At 27.7% G+C, this 26,781-nt stretch overlaps 1 protein-coding gene across 7 annotated transcripts in view; it reads left to right on the plus strand.

The window, feature by feature from the left end:
* LOC107444740 (espin protein forked) overlaps positions 1-26,781 on the plus strand; it is a 267,337-nt gene that overhangs the window by 165,687 nt on the left and 74,869 nt on the right. For all 7 annotated transcript variants that reach the window (XM_043049623.2, XM_043049573.1, XM_043049683.1 and 4 more), the window contains one exon: positions 7,591-7,746. In XM_043049623.2, coding sequence (XP_042905557.1) covers positions 7,591-7,746 — 156 coding nt within the window. The remainder of the gene's footprint in view (positions 1-7,590; positions 7,747-26,781) is intronic.

Below are 26,781 nucleotides of genomic sequence, written 5' to 3' on the forward strand. Positions count from 1 at the left end.
TTCTTATTATAGATCGGAATGATAAAATCCTTCAATTATCTGGAATAATATACTGTCTCGTGAATTTTAAGACTTCATGATATGAATATTAGTTTATATTTAATACTACACTAATAAAGTTGAAAACGATTTATAATTGAATAAGGGTTTTTGCCTGGTAAACAATTTGCTTATGAATGAATATTTTAAAATAAGAACTTTTCAATTTCTAACGTGTTTTATTTGACCACTTTAAATTCTGAAGAGAAAGTGAGAATGCGAAAAAAATCCCGATTCCAAATCGGTTGGCGAAAGTATATTGTTTGGCGCTAAACCTTGAAAAAATTCAACGAAATCAAATGAAAGAAAGACACATAAAAGAAGGTTTAACATTTAACAAAAATAAGTTTTTTTTGCATTTTTTTCTTCTACTGAGTGATGGTAAAAATATTTTTTTTCAACGCTTTTGTGACTTGACTTTCAAATGTCGTTAACAGCGTTACCCTTAATTGCCTCTTCTATTGTGACATTATTCAATTCTTTACGAGTGATGCCAATTCCGGAATTTCATTCTAAATTTTTCCCTTTCCCATTTATTTTACTGACCCTCTCCATCCGGGGCACTCGATAGCCCTCGTGACGCAACAACGGAAATTCTTTTGAAAAAAAATTGCACGGAAACTTTTTGTTTCCTCTGTATTCATGGGAAGAGATGAGTTGCCGTACGATTTCTGTTGAAATATATACACAAGAATCGCCCTATTTTTCCATCTTCATATGACTCCACAAATGGATTACTATACGCATGATGTGTTTATTATTTGTCGCATAATGGTTTAAGTCAAGTGTCATTTACAAGTGTCACAGAATTTGTCAGTCTCTGCATTTGACCTTCATTTTGTTCAACGAGCAATTTAAAAGTAATTGATAGAAAGGATAAATAATTTTAAGAATTTTCAAGTGGTTATTACTCATTAATACTTTTACATTTCAATGAATATTGTTTTATGTTAGAGGTTGGCAGTAACCTCGGTAGCAAAACAATAATTTTTTGATATTATCGAAGCATACGATTTTTTTATGTACGATTGTAAAATAGTATGTTTCTCAAAGAAATTTTTCCCGATGTTTAGAATTTAAATTTTTTAAAAGTTGCTCAAAAAAAAAAAAGACTAAGTTTAATTTTCTTGGAAGAGTCAAAGGCATGCATTTTAATTTTTTAAAGAAAAGGTAAATTATTTTTATTTTTTAAGTTCAAATATAGTGTTTACATTTTAATGTAATCCATACCATAACCATATTGCTTCATATTTATTCGTTAAAGAAATTAAAATTACGAATGAGAACGATTCTTAAGATCTATTTCGGAAGACCTTTATATTTTAAAAATCTTTTGATTAAATATGGGGACACAGTTATAACTTTTTATCGGCATGAAATTTCGAATTTCTTCTTGATGCACCCTGTAGTACAGAAGAAACCCGAATACGGCAGGGAGATTTTTCTAATCACCTCTATAAGTAATTACACTGAACTATTTTATGAATTTAAGATTAGTTCTTTTAAATTTTGAATTCGGGAAACCACTTTCCCTGATCACTTTTCACGGCTTGCTTTTCTTTTGTTCTGTTTGATGGAAGGTGAATTTTAGAAAAAATTAAAGTCAGTTTTTTTAAACATTACAAAGAATGAAGTCTAATCAATGCACTAAAACATTTTTGTAAATAAATATCGTCAGATAGATAATAAAATTGATTGGGTAATTACAAAGGCAATTCTAATAAAATCATTATATTCCATATGGCTAAAATTGTTTGTGTTTCATTAAATTATTTAAATTGATATTTCTTTCACGAAAATAATATCTGCTCAAAATAATCAATCAAATCAACAAATTTGTAAATAAAATTAGTGTCCGTAGTTTTAAAACAACATTTTAAATCTTGAAAGGAAAAAAATCATAGATATTTTCGATATCGGATACAACAATGCTTTTCCTGAAAATTGATTCATGATCTTTTTAACAAATAGTTGATAAAATCATTCAAAATTATTTAATGAAATAAACACTATATGTTTGTCATTTTCTGAATAATTCTTAAAACCTAGCAATTTACATAATCATTTAAAATAGTTTTTTAAACTAGAAAATTATTAATTTTTTTCTGAAGCTTTTAAAATTGCACCAATTCATTCAGAAAAAAATATATGGTCGACACAACCAGAATATGATGAAATTTATGATGGGTTTCTGTCTCTATAGGAACACACAAGAATCTCGGTAATTTTAACAGAAGCACTGCGGTAAAGATTTTGGTGAAATTAACAATTAAATAACGTTTGATAATCGGGGATAAAAATTTGGTAAATGTGGTAAAAATTGGTAATTTTATCCATTTATACGATATACCATTATGTATACCATTTTTTCGGTTAAATTTACGTTTCAATTTTGTATTTTTTACAAAATGTGTNTTACATTTATATAGTTTTTTACTGTTACTTTACATTTGAAAAGTTACATTTATGAATTTAAAAAAAAATATTGTTTCATATTTATTCGTTAAAAAAATTTATATTTACGAATAAGAACAATTCTTAAGATCCATTCCGGAAAACCTTTTTATTTTTAAAATCTTTTGATTAAATATTCTGACACAGTTACAACTTTTAATCGGCATGAAATTTCGAATTTTTTCATGATACCCCTCCCCCCCTGTAGTACAAAAGAAACCCGGATAAGGCAGGGAAATTTTTATTATCTCTTTAAGTCATTATAATGAAATATTTTTATAAATTTAAAATTAGTTCTTTTAAATTTTAAATTCATGAAACCACTTTCCCTAATCACTTCTCACGACTTGCTTTTCTTTGTTCTGTTTGATGGAAGGTGAATTTTAGAAAAAATTATAGTCAGTTTCTTATAAACAAACTTTTTACAAAGATTAAAGTCTAATCAATGCACTAAAAAATTTTTGTAAATAAATATCGTCAGATAGATAATTAAAACAATTTTAATAAAATCATAATATTCCATATGGCTAAAATGTTTTGTGTTTCATTAAATTATCTATAATGATATTTCTTTCACGAGAATAATATCTGCTTAAAATAATCAATCAAATCAACAAATTTGTAAATAAAATTAGTGCAGGGAGTTTTAAAACAACATTTTAAATCTTGAAAGGGAAAATATCACTGATTTTTTCGATATCGGATGCAACGATGCTTTTTCTGAAAATTGATTCATGATCTTTTTAATAAATAATTGATAAAATCATTCAAAATTATTTACTAAAATAAACACTATATGTTTGTCATTTTCTAAATAATTCTTAAAACCAAGCAATTTTCTTAATTATTTAAAATAGTTTATTAAGCTAGAAAATTATTATTTTTAATTTGAGGCTTTCAAAATTACACCAAATCAATCAGAAAAAAATATATGGTCGACACAACCAGAATATGATGAAATTTACAATGCTTTTCTGTCTCTATAGGAACACACAAGAATCTCGGTAATTTTAACAGAAGCACTGCGGTAATGATTTTGGTAAAATTAACAATAAAATAACGTTTGATAATCGGTAATAAAAATTTGGTAAATGTGGTAAAAATTGCGAATTTTATCCATTTATACGATATACCATTAAATATACTATTTATTTGGTTAAATATACTTTTCAATTTTGTATTTTTTACTAAATATGTGGAAGTAGGAATCCTAGTTTGTAAAAGCAGAGTTTTCGATAAACCGTTTCCCAATGAGTTATGGAATGAATGGCTTTACCTTATGTTTTGGTTTCTTTAACTAAAATTATGTTTTTTTTTCATCAAAAATGCCCTAACCATGCAGTGGAGTATTTTTACCAAATTTTTTTTCGCATGCAATGCTAGGAAGTTGAAGTTTTTCTTGCAAAATAATAATAATTATAACAATAAAAAAATAAAGTCGGTAAAATTTTTTAACAAGGAAAGCTTAAATCAGAAATAATTAAAAAAATTTTTTCTAAAGCTTCAGAAACAACTGTTTATATTAATTTAATTTATTTTTAACAGAAATTAAAAGTAAAAAAAAATCAGAAATTTATATTGTCATTAAAAGAAAGCTGGAAATTAAAAGAAGGTTTTTCGTAACATTGCTCATAGTTAAAAATGGAAACGTTTTCATTTTATTTCTCATCAATTAAGTAATCTTTTTGATATGCAAAACCATATTGACAATATTTCAACTTTATGAATACATTAATTTATTAAAAAAAAGTCTACTCTTAATAAATAAGGAACTACTATAACGTAAAATGATACAAATTTGTTACGATTGTTAAAAAAAATTCAAAATTAAACTTCTAAGCATTTTTAGATTAAGATCCCTCTGCTTAAGATCTGATTAAGATCCTTCAATCCGTTGTTATGTACATTATTATTTCAATTACCTTTGAAAGACATTAGTACGTAAACATTATTTTTGTTATTTTATTTTATAACAATGATTGAATCTATAACAAAGACTGGAAACTTTCATTGTTCTAAATTTATTATTAAAATCGTGAGAGAGCTTCAATGCAGAAAAGAAACTACTCCTAACATCATACAATCGTTTAATTTAAAAATAATTGAATTTCCAGAAATACTTCCTTCTGGTATATTGAGCTAAAATCTTCTGACCCGATCTTTAGTAGAGTTATCAAAGTGAAAGTGGATTCAATAAATGATAAAATCTTCCTTCCTCATCTTTCTTTCTGGACTAATTCCTTTCTCCGATTTTTACTTTTAAAATAAAACATATTTTAAAATAAAATTAATAAATTTACTTTTAAAATAAATTTACTTTTAAAATAAAGCAATTGATAAAAAAACATAATATTATAAACCAAAATATATAATTAATTTCGTAATTTTTCCATTCATATAGTAACGGTTTACTAGAAATTCTGGTTTTAAAAATTATAGTTCTTATTACCACATATTTAGTAAAAAATACCAAATTGAAAAGAAACCGAGTAAATGGTTTTTATGCTATGTTGTTTATGCTTATCTAATTTTATCACATTTTATAAAACCACAATTTATTGTTTATTTTACCCAAATCACTAAATTACCAAAGCGCTTTCGTAAAAATTACCGAATTTTTGGTGTTCTCATAGAACCGGAATCAAAACCGTATTCTGGTAGTTTTGGCCATACTTTTTTCTGAGTGTAACTTTACTGAGATGAGATACCAAATTTTTTTTGAGTAGTTTTAATTTTTTTTCTTGGTTTGAAAATACGCTATGTTTGAATATACTTTTTTATTTCCTGCATTATATAAGTTTTTTAAGATAACTATTTATTCAAATTTAATTTTTGTTGAAACTTGCGTTTTCTTTTTTAATAATACATGAAATTGCACGGAGAAAGTTATTATTTATAAATGCTCCCACTATTTTTAATTTAACAATTATTTACATACATATTTCATAAGTTCAAATAAAATATTAATAAAATAAATTATGAAAATTGATAAATATGATTGTTTATCAAAGAATAAAGAACGGATACTTTTATAATAATAATGATAATAGTCCATTATGAACCTAAGTGCTAGTTTGTTGAAAAAATTAATTTTAAAATGCAAAACAATTTAGAAATTCAGTCATAGTACAATATATTTTTTATTGAGTTATTAAGTGTTTTTTTCTCTTTTTTACATAATGTGCACACTATAAATTTCAATATTTCTTGTCTCGTAAAAAAAAATTTGTTTATAAGTTAAGTGCGCAATTGAAGTTTAAAGTATGCACATTACCATAGGTTGCTCACATACTTATATTTTAACTGTATATAATTAATTAGAGTTTTTCATTTTTTAATCAAGTTCAATTATTTATATTATTTTAGAAAATTTTATTCAGTTCACAAGAACACTATATTATTTTTTTAATTATTATTTACTAAAATAGTCTTTTTTTTTTAAGTTTAAAAGTTTATCTTTTTCAATAAATTTGTGGACACAGAACTTTGTCAAACTCAACACAGAAATTTGTGGTTTAATTTATTTTGCTTTCGTTTAGCCAGTTTTTATTAGAAATATTTAAAGACGTAAAGATCAGACATTCTTTTAATATGAATATGATGGATATTATCCAGATTATTATGAAAAAGCTGTTCAAAATTTCACTTTCATACAGATGTTTAATTCAACTGATCTAATCAACTATTCATAAACGTGTGCTTATTGCGACGAATTATACTTTATGTATCATGTGATAAATATTTTTAGTACCATTATAAAAAATTAAGCTGTTTTCAAAAATAAAAGTTCAAAAATTATAGTAATAATATATAAATTAAAACATTTAAGAAAGAAAAAACTTTAACAGGAAAAAAAAAAAAAAAACAGCAAAAATGGAAGTTTAGTTCTTTGTGCGTCACCGTTACGTCACCAGGCGTCACGATTCTTACCGTCTTTTTCTATACTTTGCAAGCAGCATAAAATGTGTTTTGAGGCAAATTATTTAGGACCCATTTTGATGGTCTCAAATATATAACATATTTCAATTTAGCGTTTTCTGACAAGATTTTATGTGCCCTTCCCTTGTAAGAGCACCTCTAAAAGGTGCTTGCATTCTTTAAGGTATCTTTATGTCCATTTTTCAATAGAAAAGAAAAAAAATGTGTAACCAAGATTATAAATTTTGCTTTTTCTTGGAGCTTGCAAAATCTATTTTCTTGTTAGTTATATTCACAACCGAACACTTCATACAGGCTGCAATCGATAAAATCTTGTAGAAATAAAGGCGTAAATATAATGTTCGTCAATTTTACTAGGAAAATAGTTTCGTTGAGCTTATGATTTATATTTAACAAAAAAACTAAAACTAAATACAGTGTAGCCCATGGAAGGCCAAGACCATATTTAACACCTTTCTTAAAAAGAATGTTAGACATAAATGGGTGAAACAAAATTACTCATAATAGGTAAAGGTGTATAATCACGACCTTTTCGAATTGGTTCTTAAATTACAGGCAATGCGTAAAATTTCTGGTCTTTCAAATTTTTTTTTCCTTAAATGTTTATTAAGGATGAGATTTTTTCAATTAAAATTAAATATTAATCTGTGCGTAAAAATGTGAAAAAACGAAGCACAATTTCATTTATTTGTGTACATTTTCTGTGAATTGTTATTTGTTTAATATTAGCAATTTTAAAATATGTGAAGATTCTTTTCGAATTAAATACAAACCCGCTTATCAGGTGGATGTTGATATTCTCTCATACTTTAAAATCAAGCCGTCAAATGACATCTAAGTATGTAACTACTTCGTGTAATATTCGAAAATATAGTTGATTTTAATTATTGTATTTTATAAGTACTTGATAAATATTTTGAAAAAAAGTACTTGATAAATATTTCGCAAATAAAATATTTATGGAAAGTTTATTGCCACGGTAAATAAAGACTTTGAGAAACAATATAGTAGCTACTTGTTACAATTTTTTTTTTAAATTATAAGTTGGAAATTCGCAATTTGAGTATCTTCATCCTACGTTTATACAAATCTAATTTTATAATTTTTTTTTGTAAATTTTATAACTAAAAACGTTAATTTTTTTTTATTCTTTTGCAGATACGGCAGACGCAGCGTTCTAAAGTGGCTTCTTCGAGAGGCGAAAATGCCTGCGTTGGAGACAACGGCCACAGGCGCTTTGGCCCTCCACTATGCGGCGGCCAAAGGGTGCCTCGACTGTGTAAAACTTCTTGTCGAATCATGTCCAGAACTCAGGTATTTATCAAAATCTATTTCTTAAATGGCGTTTTCATTTCATAAGCGCTTTGAAATCATTACATTTTATGCTAAATATTTTGTTCGTGTTTATATAATACACACTGCGTGTTCTAAAATCAAAATATGCAAGCGTAATTTGTAGTAGCAAAAATAATTCCTTATGCAGTCCTTTATAAATAAATATTACAAAAAATTAGCATGTTAACAAGTTTTAAATAAATATTCTTACGAAAGTAAAGTGGTAAGATATTACTTGATAAAAAACTGCATTCACTTCAAAAATATATAAATTGAAAATAACAGTCGACATGCTTCAAGCACTCAAAAAATGGCAACCGTTTTCGAGACTCGTCGCTCTGGAAAGTCTTGAAAATTTATTAATTTTGAACGCTTACAGCATGTCAACTGTTATTTTCAACTTGTATATTTTTGAAGCGAATGGAATTTTTAATCAAGTAACAATAAAACGTTATTAGAATATCAGCTTACGGAACACTGAGTAAAATCATAAAATATGCTATTTTCAAAAATGTAAACATTTAAAATTTCGATGTTTACTAAGCAGTGGCAGAGTTTGTGGGAAGAATTTTCTCTAAAAAAACTCCTTTATAAGTTCTCAAACTAAAATTGCATCATCCTCATTTTTTGAAAATTAAAAAACACTGAAGTTTTAAAATTTAACTTCACATATACAATGATTTAAGCGCATTTTTTTTAAATTAACGTTGAATAAAAATTTTACATGCACAAACATGCATGACAAATATGACTACAAGCCATCTAAAATAGGAATCTTCAAAACTATCCCTATGGGCATAATGGCACACACTGACACAATGCAACCACGATAAGAAAAAAATGTCAGATTTCAAAAGGGGAAAAAAAAGAAGAAAAAAACAATACTATGGAAAAATATAAATTCCAACTTCTAATTCACTTTGGAAAAAAAGAAACAAGGTGGTTCTTGTTGGATCAGAATTCTAAAATAAGCTCTTAAATACAAATCATCATCATCCTCATAGTTGGTCAGACTTGCCCAAGGTGGGCCAATGCCTTCCTCTGAAGATTTCCCCATGTAGCGACTTCCGATTTATCTTTGATTTCCAATTCTTTTCATTAATTGCAAGAAAATCAGACACCACCGAATCCCTCTGTCCCGCTTTCTTGTTCCAGTGGGTCTAAAAAGCAGTATCTTTTTTATTCTATTGTCGTCACTTTTTCGAATCACGTAGGCCATCCAATTCATTCGATCTATTTTTATGTATTTAATAACATCGGGTCGTTTATGAATCTTGTACAGTTCAAAGTTAGATCTCCTTTTCCAGTTACTGTTTTCATTTACACCACCAAGTATACGCCGCAAAATCTTTCTCTCACATATTGTGATACAATTTTCCTCAAGTTTTGTCATTGTCCAAGCTTCAGAAGCGTAAGTCAAGACTTAAATACAAATATCATGGGGAAACCTTTCTTTAAAACTTTAAAATATCAGTCCTTGGCATTCCTAAAATGTCTACTCTGAATTGCTTCAAAACCATCGACAATTATTCCAGGTTGTTACGAAGCACCATATCCCAAACAAAAATTCATGTGTGGGGAAATTTAAAAATAAACCCGACAAGAATACATAACAATGAAATTCACTTCAAGGGAAAGCTTTGACTGATTTTTCACCTTTCACAATACACACCTCACAATCGATCACGTTCCATTCCAAAACAATACCAATTCCATCTTCATTGAGGAAATGAGGATAAATTTGTTTCTTCTTTTTCTGTTAGGCTATTAGCAAAGTGCAAGACCAACCCTTTTAAAGGGAATCGCATTGTTGTCATTATAGAAGATAGCCTAATGAAGCTCGAGCGCTTAATGGCCCTGACCCTTTTTTGACATTTACTTATCAAGAGACAAAACTTTTTTTTTTTAATCACAGCCAGATGTCTTATTGTAGTTCTTAAGAATAAGTGCGATATGCGATCTCTATCTCTAACAATCTCTATCTCTTACAATCATTCATTAGCCTCGATCATCTCATTTGAATGAATGAGCTTTCATTAAAGGGGCAGGGTGGGTAATTGTTCAGGTCTCTCGGCTTGAGTCATGCTAAATATAGCGACAGAAAACTGATTTTAATTGTGATTTGAGTCACATTTAAATAAAAAGATTGAAACTTTGCATGGATGGTATAAGTTCATATCATCTTTCTCATATCGAGGAATCTTTCGATGGCAGAGAATTGCTTAATTTACTTTAAAAAGGTTTAACTGTTTGAAGTAGATTCAATTGCTTCAGAAACTGCTAATAATGATATAAATATTTAAAAAAAATATCAAATTTTTAATATTTACTAATGAAACATATTGTGCACGGAGAAAATAAGTTTTGGAAAAATTACCTCACTGTATGGTAATGACATTTTTGGTAAAAAAAGAAAAAAAACTATAATTTTGGTAATAAAAACTAAAAGATACGGTATTTAAACCTTAAACCATCCATTTAATAATTTTTCCGGGCCTGTAATAACGGTTTACCAGAAATTTAGGTTTTAGAATTTGAGTTCTCATTACCCCACATATAGTAAGAAATACAAATCTAAAAAATAAATGTAACCAAATAAATAATTTTTAAGGCATGCTCTAAGGCATCACAATAAAAAGATGGAAATAATTCTATAATAAAGATGTAAATTGATTGTGTAAAGAATTTATTATAAAACTATGTATTATATCCATGAATTCTTTCTGGTGTTTAAAATAACTTCTGTTTCACAAAGTGGCAATACTATTTTTTGATTATATAAAGAATTAACTATTGGTAATTGAAGGTTTTATTCAAAGGAATTCTTTTCGGTGCTTAAAAATTTCTGTTTCAAACAATGACGAGAATTTCAATATTTTGGTTGTATAAAGAATAAGTTATACGTCACTGTTTCTTTTCCACGAATCTTTCCCGATATTTTAAAATTTCTGTTTCAAATAATGGCAAAAATTATTTCATGTCAAGAACTGTTTCCTCACATCTCCTCCATATTTTGATTGCATTAAGAATTAACTATTCATAATTTAAGGTTTTATTTTAACGAATCCTTTCCGTTGCTTAAAAATTTCTGTTTCAAACAATGACGAGAATTTCTATATTTTGGTTGCTTAAAGAATGTTATACGTCAATGTTTCATATAAACGAATCTTTCCCTATATTTTAAAATTTCTGTTTAAAAAAATAACAAGAATTATTTCTTCATATTTTTTCCTTGTTTTGATTGCATAAGGAGTTAACTATTGATAATTCAAGGTTTTATTTTAACGAATCCTTTCCGTAGTTTAAAAATTTCTGTTTCGAACAACGACAAGTATTTCAATATTTGGGTTGTAAAAAGAATTAATAATCAATATGTCAATGTGCAATTTTCACAAATCCTTTACGATATTTAAAAATTTCTATTTCAAAAATGGCAAGAACTATTTCAATATTTTGATTATATAAATAATTAACGACTGCGGCACATCAATTAATGTTCATTACCATCAATTCTCTATACAAATTGATTCAAATATCATTCTAAAGCAACAAAACTGTAAAATCATTGTCCCCAAACCATCATATCCTTATACCATTAAAATTGATACCAATAGCTCTCGTCACGCCACAAATAGTTGTAGAATCACTTAAAAAAAATTTCGCAGTAATTGGAACGTAAGATGCTGTCTGGATTAATAACTATCACACAATTTCATTCTGTTCAGATACCATGCGATTATTTGCTGCCAATGAATGGAAGGAAATATCGTTTTAATGACACCTTTGGCGACGTAGAATGAGTGCCATAGAAGATGCTATGCATGAGTTACAGTTACAACTAAAAATATCCGGGTTTGTGGGATTAAACTCTTGCCTATAAAGATTGGGGCATTCATAAATGTATTCTCTTAGAAGTGAATATTTAAGACATTCTTATTGATATAAATGTAGTGTGTTATTAATAATGTTTAACGATATTAACATAAAAATAGCAATAATATTTACTGGAAATGCTCCTTAAACATGAAACCGCTAATTGATGATTCAAAAAGTATTAAAAACAGGGTTGTCTTCCGAAAAAAAATAATTTCGATCATGATTTACGTGATGATTAGCTGCAAATTTTAAAAGCTGATAATTTAAATCATTTAACAATAAGGTTGAACCAAAATATATATTGTAATCAAATTTAGAAAAAGAAAGATGACGTGGTTCAACTTCGCAAGTTTAAGGAGGTTACAAATATATTTATTTACCCGTTAATTAGGCTTTATGTGATACTTTTTAAGACGTATAATGCAATATTTAGCATTTTGCTACCTGAAGATAACTCTACAGTTGTTTCACTTAAGCTATTTAGTTTAAAATGTGTATATTTCTTTGTAATTTAATAACATAATATCTTTCATGTATATAAACTTTTGCTTGGAACATTTCCAAACAGTTTCCTCATCATTTGCTGATTAATGAAAAATTATTTTATATAACTTTATAAATAACTTTATATAACTTTTTTATGTAACTAATATAGGTTTTATATAACTTTTGAAGTAAAATTCTATTAATTAAAATTGATTAGCTATTTTTAGAGGTTTTATATTGTGCTAAGAGCATTTAGTAAACTTTTAATTGTATTAAAAATTATGAGTCATATTCTTTCTAATTTGTTTTTAGATATGACGCGTTACACACTTATACGCAGTGAAAAATTCTAGATCAAATTATGGGAAAAAACGGCACTCAGGGTGCCGATTCTTTTTACCGTAAAATTCATTTACCGTAACATATTACGGAAATAAAATTTTGACATACCGTAATTTTTACAGTAATAATTATAGTAAAATCACTGAACCCTTCCGATTAAATAAATATTTCTGTAAAAATTACGGTATAATATTTGCGGTATAAATGGAGTTTACGTTAAAAAGATGTACAGATGATAGATTGTACAGATGAAAGTACCGGTACTTTATACCGTAATATTTACTTTATACCTTATGCAATTCGATCCAAAATTTTTTATAGTGTAGTATTAGTAGTTGGCTTTATACTAAGTTTATAAAATAGCTTTGTTTTTCTATTTTATACCTTTAAATGTACCTTTAAATGTACTTTGAATTATAAATTTAAGAGAAAATAAAATTCTAAAAATATTTTCTTTGAATGAAACAAGAAAGTATTTTAGTAAATTTTTCATTAACTATTTAGTTAATTCATAATCAATAAAAAAATTCATAAAAAATATGTTTATGAAACGATGTCAGAGCGAATGTTTTATCATAACTGTTATAATCAATGCTAGATTCTGCAATGCTTATTTTATAATTTTTTTTAAAACTGAACAATCCTAGATTTGGTGAAACACGTATACTAATTGACGCTAAAGTATTAAAAATCACTTTTTAAATCGTTTATAATAGAAATAAACATTGCTAAGGATAATTACTTAATACAAGGATCAAAAACTGAGTAATAATTTATCATTTTAACGTATTTGTGTTGAGTTTTTTTAATCTATATTTCGATAAATTTATCTGCTAATATTTTCAGGCATTAAAACTAAGTAAAACATTTGCGTAAGACATATCACGTAATTGACTCCATTACAATTCTTTGAACAAAAGCTCTTTGAATTGACAACAAATATATATCGCCTCCATTCCAAGAAAAAGATGTCTTCATAAAACAAGTGATTAGAAATGTAATAAACTTTTTTTCGTTAAATAATTATTCTCACCTTTACTCCTGACCTCAAACTAAAAATATAGTTTTTATTAGAATGCGTTCATAAATTGGATGTTCAGTTTTTTCTTCTTATTATGTCGAAAAATGTTTTACGACTTTTCATTTTTGGGATGTCCCTAGGGTTGTATGGTGCAAACCGCCAATGAGAATCAATTTTATAGGTTTTTATGTGCATCTAGAGTAAGGCTATAGGAAGAACCAGATATGGTTGTTTTAAACTGGTTCTGCCCTGAAAAATGACTTTTTATCGAGTTTAATTGGTTTTTTCACCCAAAGTCGTGATTAAAGCTACTGCTGATTGAGTGTCTGGGGAAACACATTAATTTTTTAAGAGGACCAATGGTTCTTTTTTTTGGCATCAACAGTTTTTTTTTTTACCTTTTCGCCAGTTAAAGAAATTAATTTGATTTGTCTCTTTAATTGATGCATTAATTCCTTTTTTTTTCAATTACAAAAATTATTCCGAAAAAAAAATTTGTATTTATTTTTGTTGTTGAAGTGTAAGCAAGATAATCATTATTTGTTACTACTTTAAATTATAAAAATATTACTCAATTATACATTTTATTTGAAATAAAAACATAATTAAATATTTGTATAAAAATAAAATCAATCTATTATTAAAATAAAAATTTTATTAGACTGTTTTCTGTGAATATTTTTTGATGATAAATATATTTCCATGAAATTAAAGATGGAGAAAACTTAAGTAATCGTTAAAAAGAAGAAGAAAAAACACTTAATAACTCAATAAAAAAAAGCCATATTGTTCTATGACTTAATTTCTATAGTGTTTTGCATTTAAAAATTAATTTTTCCAACAAACTAGCACTTAGGTTCATATTGTTATAGACTATTATCTTTATTATTATAAAAGTATTTGTTCTTTATTCCTTGATAAACAATCATATTTATTAATTTTCCTAATTTATTTTATTAATATTTTATTTAAACTTATGAAATATGTATGAAAAAAACGCATATTTTCCATATAAGGTTCCTTTTTTTAAAATTTTCATCACATTTTACTTCAATACGTAATATGTTCAATATGTCATTTTACTTCAATATGTTCAATATATCTCCTGTTTAAGTAGTAATAGAATAAGATTCATTTTTTCTTTAATTTTTAATTGAGTAGTATAAAACGTAACAGGAATATTTTTCAAAAGCTTCAAGTTAAAACTAGGAGAGAAATAGACTTAAGGAATCGGCCAGTGGATAAAATAGAGAAACAGAGTTTCCTCAATAATCTATTTTTGAAATCGGTGGACATTTTTTCCTAAACACTGAAGCTTTGATATTATCTTAATATTGTTCACTTCTTCTAGATAGAATTGACTGGTCATTCAATGAAGGAATTATATTTCTCTTTAAGAACAGCTTATTTTATAAGCCATAATACTACCAATTTTTTTTTTTAAATCTTTAGTTCTATCGCTAACTTTGGTTCTCTTCCGACAAATGATTTTTTTCTTATTTCCTTTAAAAATTCCCTAAGTCATTCTATCTACCATGAGATTTTTTTTGAGGAATCCTCAAAAACTAATTAGCAACAGCAAAATTTTCAAAATTTTCGTATGAAAATTTTGTAAAATATTCTTCAAATGTTTAATTTATCTGCTTTAAATTTGAATAAATTATTATTTTATTATGTAATGTTATTATGTTATTATTTTATAAAAGTATTGCCCCCCCCCCTCTCTCTCTCTTCAAATCCCATGTAACTCTTAAGTGCTAGAGTAACTGGATTTATTTGATTTATGTTCTTACAAATTTAAAACTTTTTAATATGTCTATATAATATGAAATGATAGTTGTATAAAAACCGTTTTTCACTGTTTTTTTAAAACAGTACTTCCCTGTAATATTTTTTTCTTATTTTCTTAGTAGTATTTTCTGCTTACGTTTTTTTAAATTAATTGCTATTAAAAATAAAGGGCTTATAACTAAAAGCAGTGTTCCTTTAAAGTAATCCTATGATATTATTCGATTATGTCACATTTTATGGTATACGCTTAAAAAAAATATAACTCTTTAGTTGTTCTACAATTATTAAGTTATATCTATTTCTATAATAAACTTTATGTAAAAATGTGTTTAGATAACTTATGCAATTAAAATAATAGAAACAAAATTGCAATATATTTTTGAGAATTAACTTTTTGCATTATTATTAAATAATTTCTTTTGCGAAAATCATTTAAAGAGCCATTAATCACTAATAATTTAATCATTTAATCATACTATAAATATAACTTTAATAGGAATTTCAAAAAGTAAACCGTTGATTAGGTTGCAAAAGTAACAGATCACAATGATTAGGTTTACTTATTATACCAATGGAATTAGAATATTAATTTGTTAAATCAAATCGAAATTAATCGAATATTTAATTTTATTCTAACACCCTGTTCTTTGTTAAGAAATAAATGGGATTGCTGAGCAATCATGAGGATGGAGAAGGGGCGGAGTCCCTAGTTTTAAATAATTTCTCTTCGGTTTACTTTTTTTTGACAATTTTAATACTCAAATATAACGTTGCCTAACCCAAGGGCGAAGTATGACCTTGCCCAAAACATAGACGTCTTTTGCAAGGAGACTTCTATATCTTTTAACATCGTCTTCTTAATCCTTTTCAATCAATTTCGGTTTTAGGGCACCCCCCGGAGACTGAAAAAAAGTTGTTGTAACCACCTTAGCGAGGAATCCAAAATCGTGATATACAATTATGGTCGCTGCTCGAATTAAAAAAATGAAGCGGAATTTGAGGAAGTTGCATTGGATGATAATAGGTTATAAACAAGGATATATTTTGAAATTATCAGCTTGCTGCCTTACCTTCGTTCTTTATGCCCTGATGATATTTTTTTTATTGAAATTAAAATTTTGTTTTTAAATCATTGTCGTTTATTAGTGATTGAACTGGATTAATTTTCCCTCACTATCAAATCAGTCAAGTCGATTTGACGTTTCTTATAATTATAACATCAATCATCTAAGAAAAATGATGCCACCCAAAATATGATACTTTTGCAATAAAATAGGCGTCGTTGCATTGCCTATTATACCATTTTGAAGAATTAAGTAAATTGATCCAACATTATTGTAAATGTTTAAATAATTATTACCGTTTAAGTGCCGAATTAAGAAAAAGTAAATTAAATAACTTCAAATTTGATAAATTCACTACTAAAGAGCATCCAAAGACAATTAAAAAATGAAGTTAAAAAAATTAAGTGCGTTCTTAACGATGGTCCATTTTTGAGGCATGGCAAGACATTTTTTACTAACTGTGGTTAAGATCGTTTCAGTTGTGTTACATTACTATTTTCAATAGGAAAAGTTAGGTTTTAAACTAATATTTTGACATCTTAAGTTTAAAATAAAATTTTGAATTCAATGCCTAACATAAAGTTTAATTATTCCTTTAAGAGCTTTTAAATATTGCACACGTACCTCGAAAAATCATGTTAACAAACAGAATAAAAATTTACAAATTATATCAAATTTCTAAAATTCATAAAAAAAATAATCAGTTCTGAAAACGGACCAAACTAAAGGCAAAAATTATATCATGATGTAAATTTTAAATGCATGAAAAACAATACTGGATATTGTTCTGGCTCATTAAAATCAAACTCAAACTTCATGTTCCATTTTTAAAACAATGTCATTTGAACAGTTAAAAATTGATTTGCTTATCTATAAAATACAGTAATTTCATTCCCCCCCTCTAATTTCAAGTATTCAATAAAATTTGCTGAAGAAACATTTTTTGAAGTCTTGTGTATCGGATGTCAAAAAGTTTCTCAGAATTTCGAAAATTAATTTTAATAAAAACAGCAACAGAAGGCGATAAAAATGTGTCCTCTTTTTCAAAATTAGTAAACAAAAACAATTGATTTTTAACAGTAATATTGCCCAATAAAATTTTAATAGGTTTTATCTCTTAGGCAACACGGTTTTTAATCAACCATTTATAATTTTGAAAAATATAAAGATAAAACAAATTGCTTCTCTAAGGATGTGCATATCTTGGCAACAATAAAAAAATAGACTTCCTATTTAAAATTTAGGTTCAAATTTAGCTGCCTTGCAAATGATTAAAAGTGTTTTACAGTTGCTCAAATAATAAGTAAAACATCAAAATTTTTAATATAATAGAGTTCGTTGACACGTAAAATAATAAAGCTCTGTTGTAAAGTGTGATGTCTCAATTTATACTCATTAATGAAAAACTAAAAGTATATGTTAAAAAAATAACTACTTAAACTTTCACTTTCTTCGAGTAGCATATTATTCTCCCACAGTATAATAATTGGTTTTCATACCTGACCAGAAATTGAATACAAGTAAGAAGGAAACTATTACACATACAATAAGGGGAGAATTTTTAATTTACATTAGAAACGAGATGAGAAGGAACAACACGGGAGTATCAAAAGAATATAAATCTGCCGTTCTTCCCACCCTCCATTTTGCAATGCTTCATGAACTGTTACCAATCGAGCATTCACCTGAAGTCTTTATTCATAAGAAACTGAATGCATTTTTAAAACGAGTTGCCATTTGTTCTCGCCTAAAAAACTAGATATTAATTGAAATGCTAAGATTGTTGGATAGTATTTAAATTGCAGACGATTTTTTTTTCCTCTTGATTTTCACTTTTTCTTTCAAAAACGTTTGCGTTTTGCATTAGAACTTAAGCTCCTTCCTGATTTATTTTCTTTGTAAATATTGTTTTATGTGATTTATTTTTAATAAATGGTGGCATTAATAGTAAAAGAAAACTTGAAATTTATCAAAATGTTATGTCGGTATATTCTTTCTTAGTGACGAATGATATTATTAGTTTGTTTTTTTATCCTTCTCAATTATTCTTCTGTGTTTTGTATCAATGGTAATTTTAATGTATCACCGTAAGCTGATGTATCACTCAAGCTGATAATTTCAGGCGTATCATTTTATTTGTTTATTTGTAATTTGTAAAATAATTTAAATTGAATTTTAAGCATAAAATGTAGCATGCATTGTAAAATGAAATAATCTGTTAAATATCGTTCCATTGAGATTTTAGTTTTGTCGTATTGTTATTGGAGATTGACTTCGTTTATCCATTTTGTGAGAAAAAAAATTATAAAACTCTTTATATGAAAAAGAAAACAGTGTTAATAAGATTCTAAGCAAAATTTGAAAATGCCTAGGCAAAAAAAATCCTACGTTGATTGCTGCTTTCTTGACAACAATGATTGACAGATACCATAGCACGATTTTTTGGAGATAAACTTTTCGAATGATAGGATTGGTCGCATCTGGTTGGCTTTTCTGTAAGGTGATCATAGTGTTGACATAATAGATACTCAAAAGTAGACGGGTGTCACATTAGTGTCCACTTATCATTGGAATAACCATGGAAGATTTTTGTTAAGCTCTCCATCTAACGGTTTCCGCGGCGAAGTTGAATTTATCCTCATAGTAGATTCGTGTATTTTTCGTTGTGATTCAAAATTATAAACCAACGAATATAAACGTTTAGAAGCTATGCATCCATTTTGTGGAGCGGACGCATGTCAGCTGTTATAAAATTAAATAAAGTTAAGGTTTTCCATAATAAAGCTATTCTATAATGATTTAATAAAACTAAACATCAGTTTGTGGATCATGTCTACAGTCTACCTTGAGTATATGCATTAAACGTGTCATTTCTTACGATGATTTTAGCCATCACACTTCATAGAAAATTCTGTGATTTTTCATAATAATTTAACCAATAAACAGTTAAAGTATCAATTATCATAAAAAATCCTCTTTTTTACTTAATTTTATTAACAGTGCTAAGCAGTGAATTTTGGGATTTTTACGTTAATATTTTTAACCTTACAATTTGAATCCAACTCAGAAGACAAAAAAGATCAACTCGCTTTTGTGAAAAACCTTTTTAATGCAGCTAATGTTCATTTGAATTACATCAAGAGGAAAAAAATTATTGAAACCTCAACCTATGATCCATTTATTACGGGATATATTTTGATATTTCACCCAAAATGATAGACGATTAGGAAAATCAGTAAATAGAAAATAGAAGGAGATAGAAGTATATGGTTTACTGCGTTATACTAGGAAAACTTAGTAATTTATCTTCATCAATTTTCAAAACGGGATATATTTTGATATTTCTCCCAAAATGATAGACGATTAGGAAAATCAGTAAATAGAAAATAGAAGGAGATAGAAGTATATGGTTTACTGCGTTCTACTAAGATAACTTAGTAATTTATCTTCATCAATTTTCAAAATTATTTACGAATTTCATTAACAGATGGCATCGATAATTTTATTTTATTTCATAACCGCCGTTGACGTCGAGCAGCTGACCTAATTCTGAGTTTACGACTATCAATGTTCAACTTCATAGCCTTGTAATTACGAACCCAATGCAGAAGACAAGGGAGCTCCTGGATCACACGTTGGGACAAATTAGCCTTCGTGGAGGACTTTTCATGGAACCTACCTGCATTTTAGTTACATTGAAAGGAAAACCTCCCACAGTTAGCCCAAGAGCAAGGGGATTCCAACTCATGATTCATCTATCACTGAGGATATTCGCACCGCTAATTGAAGAAAACTATCAAACAAAATTTTCTAAACAAACATCATTTGCAATAGCAACGTTACTCAATCTACTGACAAAATTAACTGATTCCTATATGCATATTTTTGACTGGGAAGAGCCACCACATCAAGATTTTTGAAATTGAATTAGAAATTTTGTGTTAATAAATGACTTGTGAAATTGACAAGCAAAATACAGAGCAAATGTGTACATTTCAAACTCCTTTCATATTTCCTCAATTAATTTTTCAAATTGTCTAATCATTTGGGAGAACTATAAGAATCAATCAACCATCGTCCGGATTCAAACCTTGATCGTTAACTCTCTAAGCCATCTCGGTCTGTAGATAGCCTCTTCTGACCTATTTTGGTATCAAGAGGTACCAATAAAATTATTAACACTCATGCCTCTTGTTAAACAAGTTCTATTTGCTTAATTTATTTCTCCAAATGAAAGCTGCTTGTTGGTGGCCATTATTTTTTTACTGTTCTTACTCCTGGGATCACGGAAGAATTGTTCTGTGAAGGGATGAATTGGAAAATAGTAATAAAATTGGAATTCGAATTTGCATGTTAAATGGACCGGATGCCCCGTCTGCGTGACAGGAAAAAGTGACCAGAATCATAATTAATGTGCTCCCACCCATTTTCGTTCTATTGTTCTATTACCAATTCATGGAGGATGAGCGATGATAGGTTGCGTCGTTCTTGCTTGTGTTGTTTTTTTGCACGAGAAATTGGAACGTTTTAATGCTTTTGTATTTGGAGATTTGCGTGCACCATATTACGTTAGGAGGGTAGGAGAAATTATTTGTTTGTTTGAGAATTATGTTTGTATGGAAATTGAAAGGTGTTTTTCTTATTTGTAAATAATCATTAGTGAAGTTGGATTTTGAAATTTGTATCTGAGACCAGAAGAGACAACATTTTTAAAAATTAATCAATTCTCTTGAAATGCGGGCGTAGAGCATACAAAAGAGTAATTTTTAACGTTAAAATATACGTTTTTATGCAATTATGTTACTTAGATTAGACAAAAGAGCTCCAATCCGATTAAAATGTAATAATTTTTTATTAATTATTGCAACTGGAATCTGTTTCTTTTAATGTTGTCTCAGAAGTTGACGCTTTAAATAAAGTAAAAAAGAGCTCATGGTAAATAACTATGCATAATAACATTTTTATAAAATTTATTTTAAATTCTATTCTTCAAAAAAATAGAAAAGTATTAACAAAAAATTTTTTTTTCAATTTTTAATAATTTTATATAAAAACAATAATTAAAAATTATTTTTAAATCATTAATTTTTAATATTTCTATTTTTCATCATTGAAGGAAGGTTGCTTATATTGGTCAGTTAAATAAAATAATCCGTAAAATCAACAATTTTAGCGTAGCTTTATACACGTTAATGAAATCATTACTTTTCCATACACCATGCACACCAAGATGCAATTGTTTTAGTTGCGAAATGTTAGGCAAGTAATGGAATTCCAAAAATAAGTGCTATTACTACAATGCAGGGAATTATACTTACTTTCATTGAGGCAGATAGTTTCTATGAATGATGAATCATCTTGGTACCAGTCATCTTAGAATCATCTATGAATCACCTTAGTGCCAGTCAGTAAGATATTTCAAATTCTTATGAACAGGATTTTTAAAAACGAAATTCTGTTCAGAAACTAAAGCAGATAAGAAATATTTCAAAACATCTTCTGATGCACTGTGTCGATCTAGAAGAATTCAACAAATAATAAACAAACAAGATCATTAATTATTGATTTAGTGAACAGATCAGATACTTTGACAGTTTAGTGTACAACTTACAAAATAATCCTCATATTCGAGTTACCAGAACATTCATAACAACTCGAGATGGTTTATTCAAGGCAAATAGTAGTCAGTATGCTGTATGTCCGTGAATTCGGTTATAACAACCAGCACCTAAATAATGTGGGGATAACACAGTTTTAAAAACATTATCTGTAACAACTAAAATACTATTAATATCTCACTGATGTTCATATTTTTTTTACTTAATTATGAACTTTAAGAAAAAAAATTAAAAGAAAAGAAAAGTTAAAAATTTGTGATTTCTTGCACAAATTTTTTTTTTAAATATTAATTAACTCGAGGTCAAGGCGGTGATTTTCAAACTTCATTAAGTATTCTAAACAGCACTTTCGGTCAATAACTATAAGCTTTTGTCCCATGATTTATTCGCTTTCATTTCAGTGACCTTCTTGTTATTTTTTTTTTAATTCATCAAATGTCTGAGTATCTTATTATTGAGGAAAATTTACATTTTAAGTTTTGTAGGTAAAATCGCCTTATTAGTTTAATTGTTTTACAACACAAAACCCTTAAGTTTTTCCTAACAATCGTATGGAGTGTTAAGAAAGTATACAAATATTATTAATTCCAAACTCAAAAATCTCTCTGAAAATAGCTTTTTCTTCCAAATGGATTGATTTTTCTAAGTCTTCAAAATAATGTGTCATTAAAATCTAAAGTATTTATATTTTGTATCATTTTTGTTTCCCTTCTTCCTTCATCTTGAATTAGAATGATTTTTAGAATACTGTTGTTGTTGATGTTCTCATCCCCATGACCAGCAGAGCTAGATCAGGTCCATGAGCTCGTTCACTCTAAGAAAGTCTAGCACCAGCAGGGGAGCTTGTACCAGGTCCTGCCTGGGTAAGTCCCAGACAAGATAAAATGTGGTCAGGGGAGGCCTGGGCAGCAGAACACATAGTGCAGATTTCGAAGTGTTTATTACCATCGTTATAAGCTATTGATGACAGATGTTCACTGAGGAAACGAGTAATGGCAGTTTGTTCTCGTCCATTGCTGCCCCGAGTCAAGAAGCCCCCTGGGCACCTAGTCTGATACCATGAGTGTACCGGCGGGACCGTCCAAATGGCCATATTCTTTACCTTACATTTAAAAAAATGCTCCAAGTAATTAGAATACTAGAATTAATAGCGAAATCGATTAACTTCGCGTATATTATAAACAAATTAAGCAACAAAAAAAATAATTATTCATAATTTCATCCAATTATATTTTACGACAGTTAGGTGTTAGTTTTATTAACCACAAGTGCAATAAATTTTCAATGGTTCATCCCTTCGATTTTTGACACTCAATGCGTTCAAATATGGTTTATGACAACCCCCACAATGAAAGGAGTGGAAACTTCCTTAAGGAAACATAAGTAAATCATATCTTGTATTCAAAAATAAAAATAAACTCTCCTAAACAAGTGTATAAATATACATGTTTATGTAAAACATATCAATTTAACGCTTGTTTATGTCGAATGAGTGTTAAGAAAGTATGTTAACCGTGAACAGGGAGTATACCCTCCCTTTAGGTAATATGCCTTCACAGACACAAGCATTTCAGATACTCTGCCTGCATTGGTAATATATTCCTGCCAATGGCTTCCAGGTGAATAGTAGAAAGTCGTAATGTTTAGTTCGAAGTGTAGTTTCCGTCTTAAGTTTGATTTAAGGATTTGTAACTTCTTTTTTTTTGGAGAAATAATCTATTTTGTTTCTGGTATATTTCAATTTATAGACGACGCTAAACATGAATAAAAAAAGTATTTAACGTATTATGATTTTACATATTGATGCAGGGAATAGTTTTTATTGCTTTATTGAACTTAATCTGTATTTTATTGGAATAATTCGATTTAAACTCCACAACAGATGAAACTCAAGTATGGTTTGCACTGTAAAAAATTCCGGCAAAAAGTACCGGTACTTTTTGCTGTAAAGTCAATTTTTACCGTAACATGTTATGGAACAAAAAAAAAATCTAATGTACCGTAATTTTTTGCAGTAATAATTACCATAACATCACTGAATCACTCTAATTATATAAATACTACTCTAGAAATTATGGCATAATATTTTACGGTAAAATGAATTTTAATGCGGGATACCATAATTTGATCCGTAATTTTTTAAAATGTTTTCAATAAATTTATATTTAAAAAAAAACTTATAAAATGGAGTTTATGTGAAATAGGTATTGAAACATTTGAAAATTTTATTATTTTTTCTTTTTTTAAATTTTACCCTTTTTAAGTGCAAAAAGTAAACAAAAATTTTAAAAATTTACATTTAGTATTAAAGGCGAATTTAAAATATACACACAAATAGAAAAAAAATGGTATTTTAACTTTCAAAATTCAAAATAGAAAATTCCACCAACTCTGAAGATTCTTTTTGGGATAAAATCTGTGTGTGATGAAAATTTGTAAAAAAGACATAGAAAAAATATATTTTTCACTTACAAGCAGCATTTAACATTTTGAACCTTTTTTTTTAATTATATTTTCAATATTTTAATTATTATAAAGGAATTTCAGGTTGATACATAGTTAAATTTTTTAAAGTCTAGTTTTATTTATAGTTAATCGTAAAACTCATCCTATGTAAGATTGTTTTGTGTTTAGACAATATCTTAAAACTTGGGGGTTAAGCCCCCTGTTCTCTATCCCTCAACAACACCAATGATTGCTTCACAATAAGTGCTGTTAAGAAACAGCAATTATTAGTTATAATAATTAATAGTTAAAACAGTTAAAATTATTCAACTCAAAATATACGTACTAAAAAAACACCTGTGCCTCCACTTACCAAGTCCAAATATTACCCTTATGATATTATTAAGATCTGTAAGTGAACATAAATCATTTTTATAATAATAATAGTATAGGTTATTTTAACTTTTAAACTAGGGACACAAAAATATTTATAGAAAAACAATAACTTTATAACTTATATCAATTTTACCAATGACAACCAAACCAATATGAAAATGAATGTTGGAAAACTGGATCCTATTCTGATGATTTTCCATCTACTGACCGGATGATTTTCCAGCTAATCGATATATTTTCTTATCCCATTTGAAATAATTCTTTTACTCAATATGTTTGCTATTAATATTTTTAAATTCTCAGCATTGAAATATAGAATTAGGCCGACAATAGGACTGCATCTTTAAATTATGTTAAGAATAACTGTCCAAGCAATTCCACATTTAAAATCTTTAATAACTGTAAATATTTTCAAATTTATCCGATAAGCTTGAAATCTTTTAAATATGCATTGGAATGCAAAATATTGTAACTAATATTATGGTTAAAAACGTTCATATTTCTGATCCATTTAAGTTTTTAAAATAAAAAGAAATTCCTTCTAATGATATTAACGGTTTCTTCTTAACGAAAAAAACCTTAAGCAGCTGTCAATCACTCATAAATAAGAGTCAAATGTTACAAATAGGATGCATGTTTTGAAGATTAATAACAGGGAATTATAAAAAAAGCTATTTCATAATATTCTTTGCCCTTCAAAAAATAATGATCGCAGCTATCAATAAAAGTTTCGAGAACTATTAATCGAATTAAAATCATAACTCTAATATATTTCCAAAGAAAATTTCAAGCAGGCCTAATCTTGCTACAAATAATGAAATTCTACCTGAGACATAAAAGCGAAGAATGTCTAAAAAATCTTGAAATATTTTATTGATTGTTATTCATTGATGAATCCTTCAAGAACGATTAACAACTCAACAAGGATTACGATTGTCCAGCTTTTGCACAACCTTTCAAGAGCAACGAGGCAAATAAGAAGAAATTTTGATATCCTTTTTCAATGGAATATAATATAAACCTAACATCAGGAAACTGATGATTTCACTACATCCAGGAACTCTAACGTATCTAAATCCCACAATCTAAGTTTCTTAAAATAATCTTAAATAAAGATATTTTTTTTATATGATCTTTATTTTTGCCAAACGGTGCTCATTGTTGAGCGATTAAGATTCTACGATCGTTCTTAGAGGGATACGGTTAGAGTTGGTCGCCCAGAGGGCACTTGCCCTCTTTACGGGCCAGCAACCTGCGTAATGCTTCAATTTACTTTCGAGAAATCTTCTTTAGCTACTGCTGATTATAACAATGTAACGCCGGTAAATGCCACTCCTTATTTATTTATATAAAACAAAGCGGCAACAGATGTGCACTTAACAGTTGCGGTAAATACAGTTATTCCGCAGCTGTTTTTAATTATTATTTATACGTATTAAAAACATATTCATTTCATTGTAAACAAGTGAATAAATTAGTCTACTTCTTACAACGCTTTTTTTTAACTCTTCTCAAATTACAATCTCTTTACCTGATGATAAGACAAGTTTTAACCGTTACCTGATATCTGCACAGTTTGAAGCGTGTTGCACCACGATATCGTTCAAATTTGCTGCTATCTCAATATGGTGCTAAATTGGCATATTTTTTTAAGCATTGTTTGATTTTACATCAAATTTGCCCCATATTATTGTTTAGGGTATCAAGTTTATGGTTCAATGCCAATTTTTCTGAGAGTGTGTTTCAGAAATATTTATCTAAAATCAAAGCTTCAACCACTTTCAGATTAGCTGGTGGCTGGAATTTTATCTTGTGTATATTTTTCGTGGAAAAAATATTTCGAAACTGTTTTTTTTTTAAATCATTTTTTAAATGTTAACTATTCAAATCTAGTATAATTGCTTACATTTGTGTTTAAAGTCTTATCAATTTTTTTAAAAAAAATTGAAGAAATTTTATTTCTTGTTATTTCAAA

Source organism: Parasteatoda tepidariorum, chromosome 4 (genome assembly GCF_043381705.1).
Source record: "Parasteatoda tepidariorum isolate YZ-2023 chromosome 4, CAS_Ptep_4.0, whole genome shotgun sequence".
Taxonomy (NCBI): Eukaryota; Metazoa; Arthropoda; class Arachnida; order Araneae; family Theridiidae; genus Parasteatoda; species Parasteatoda tepidariorum.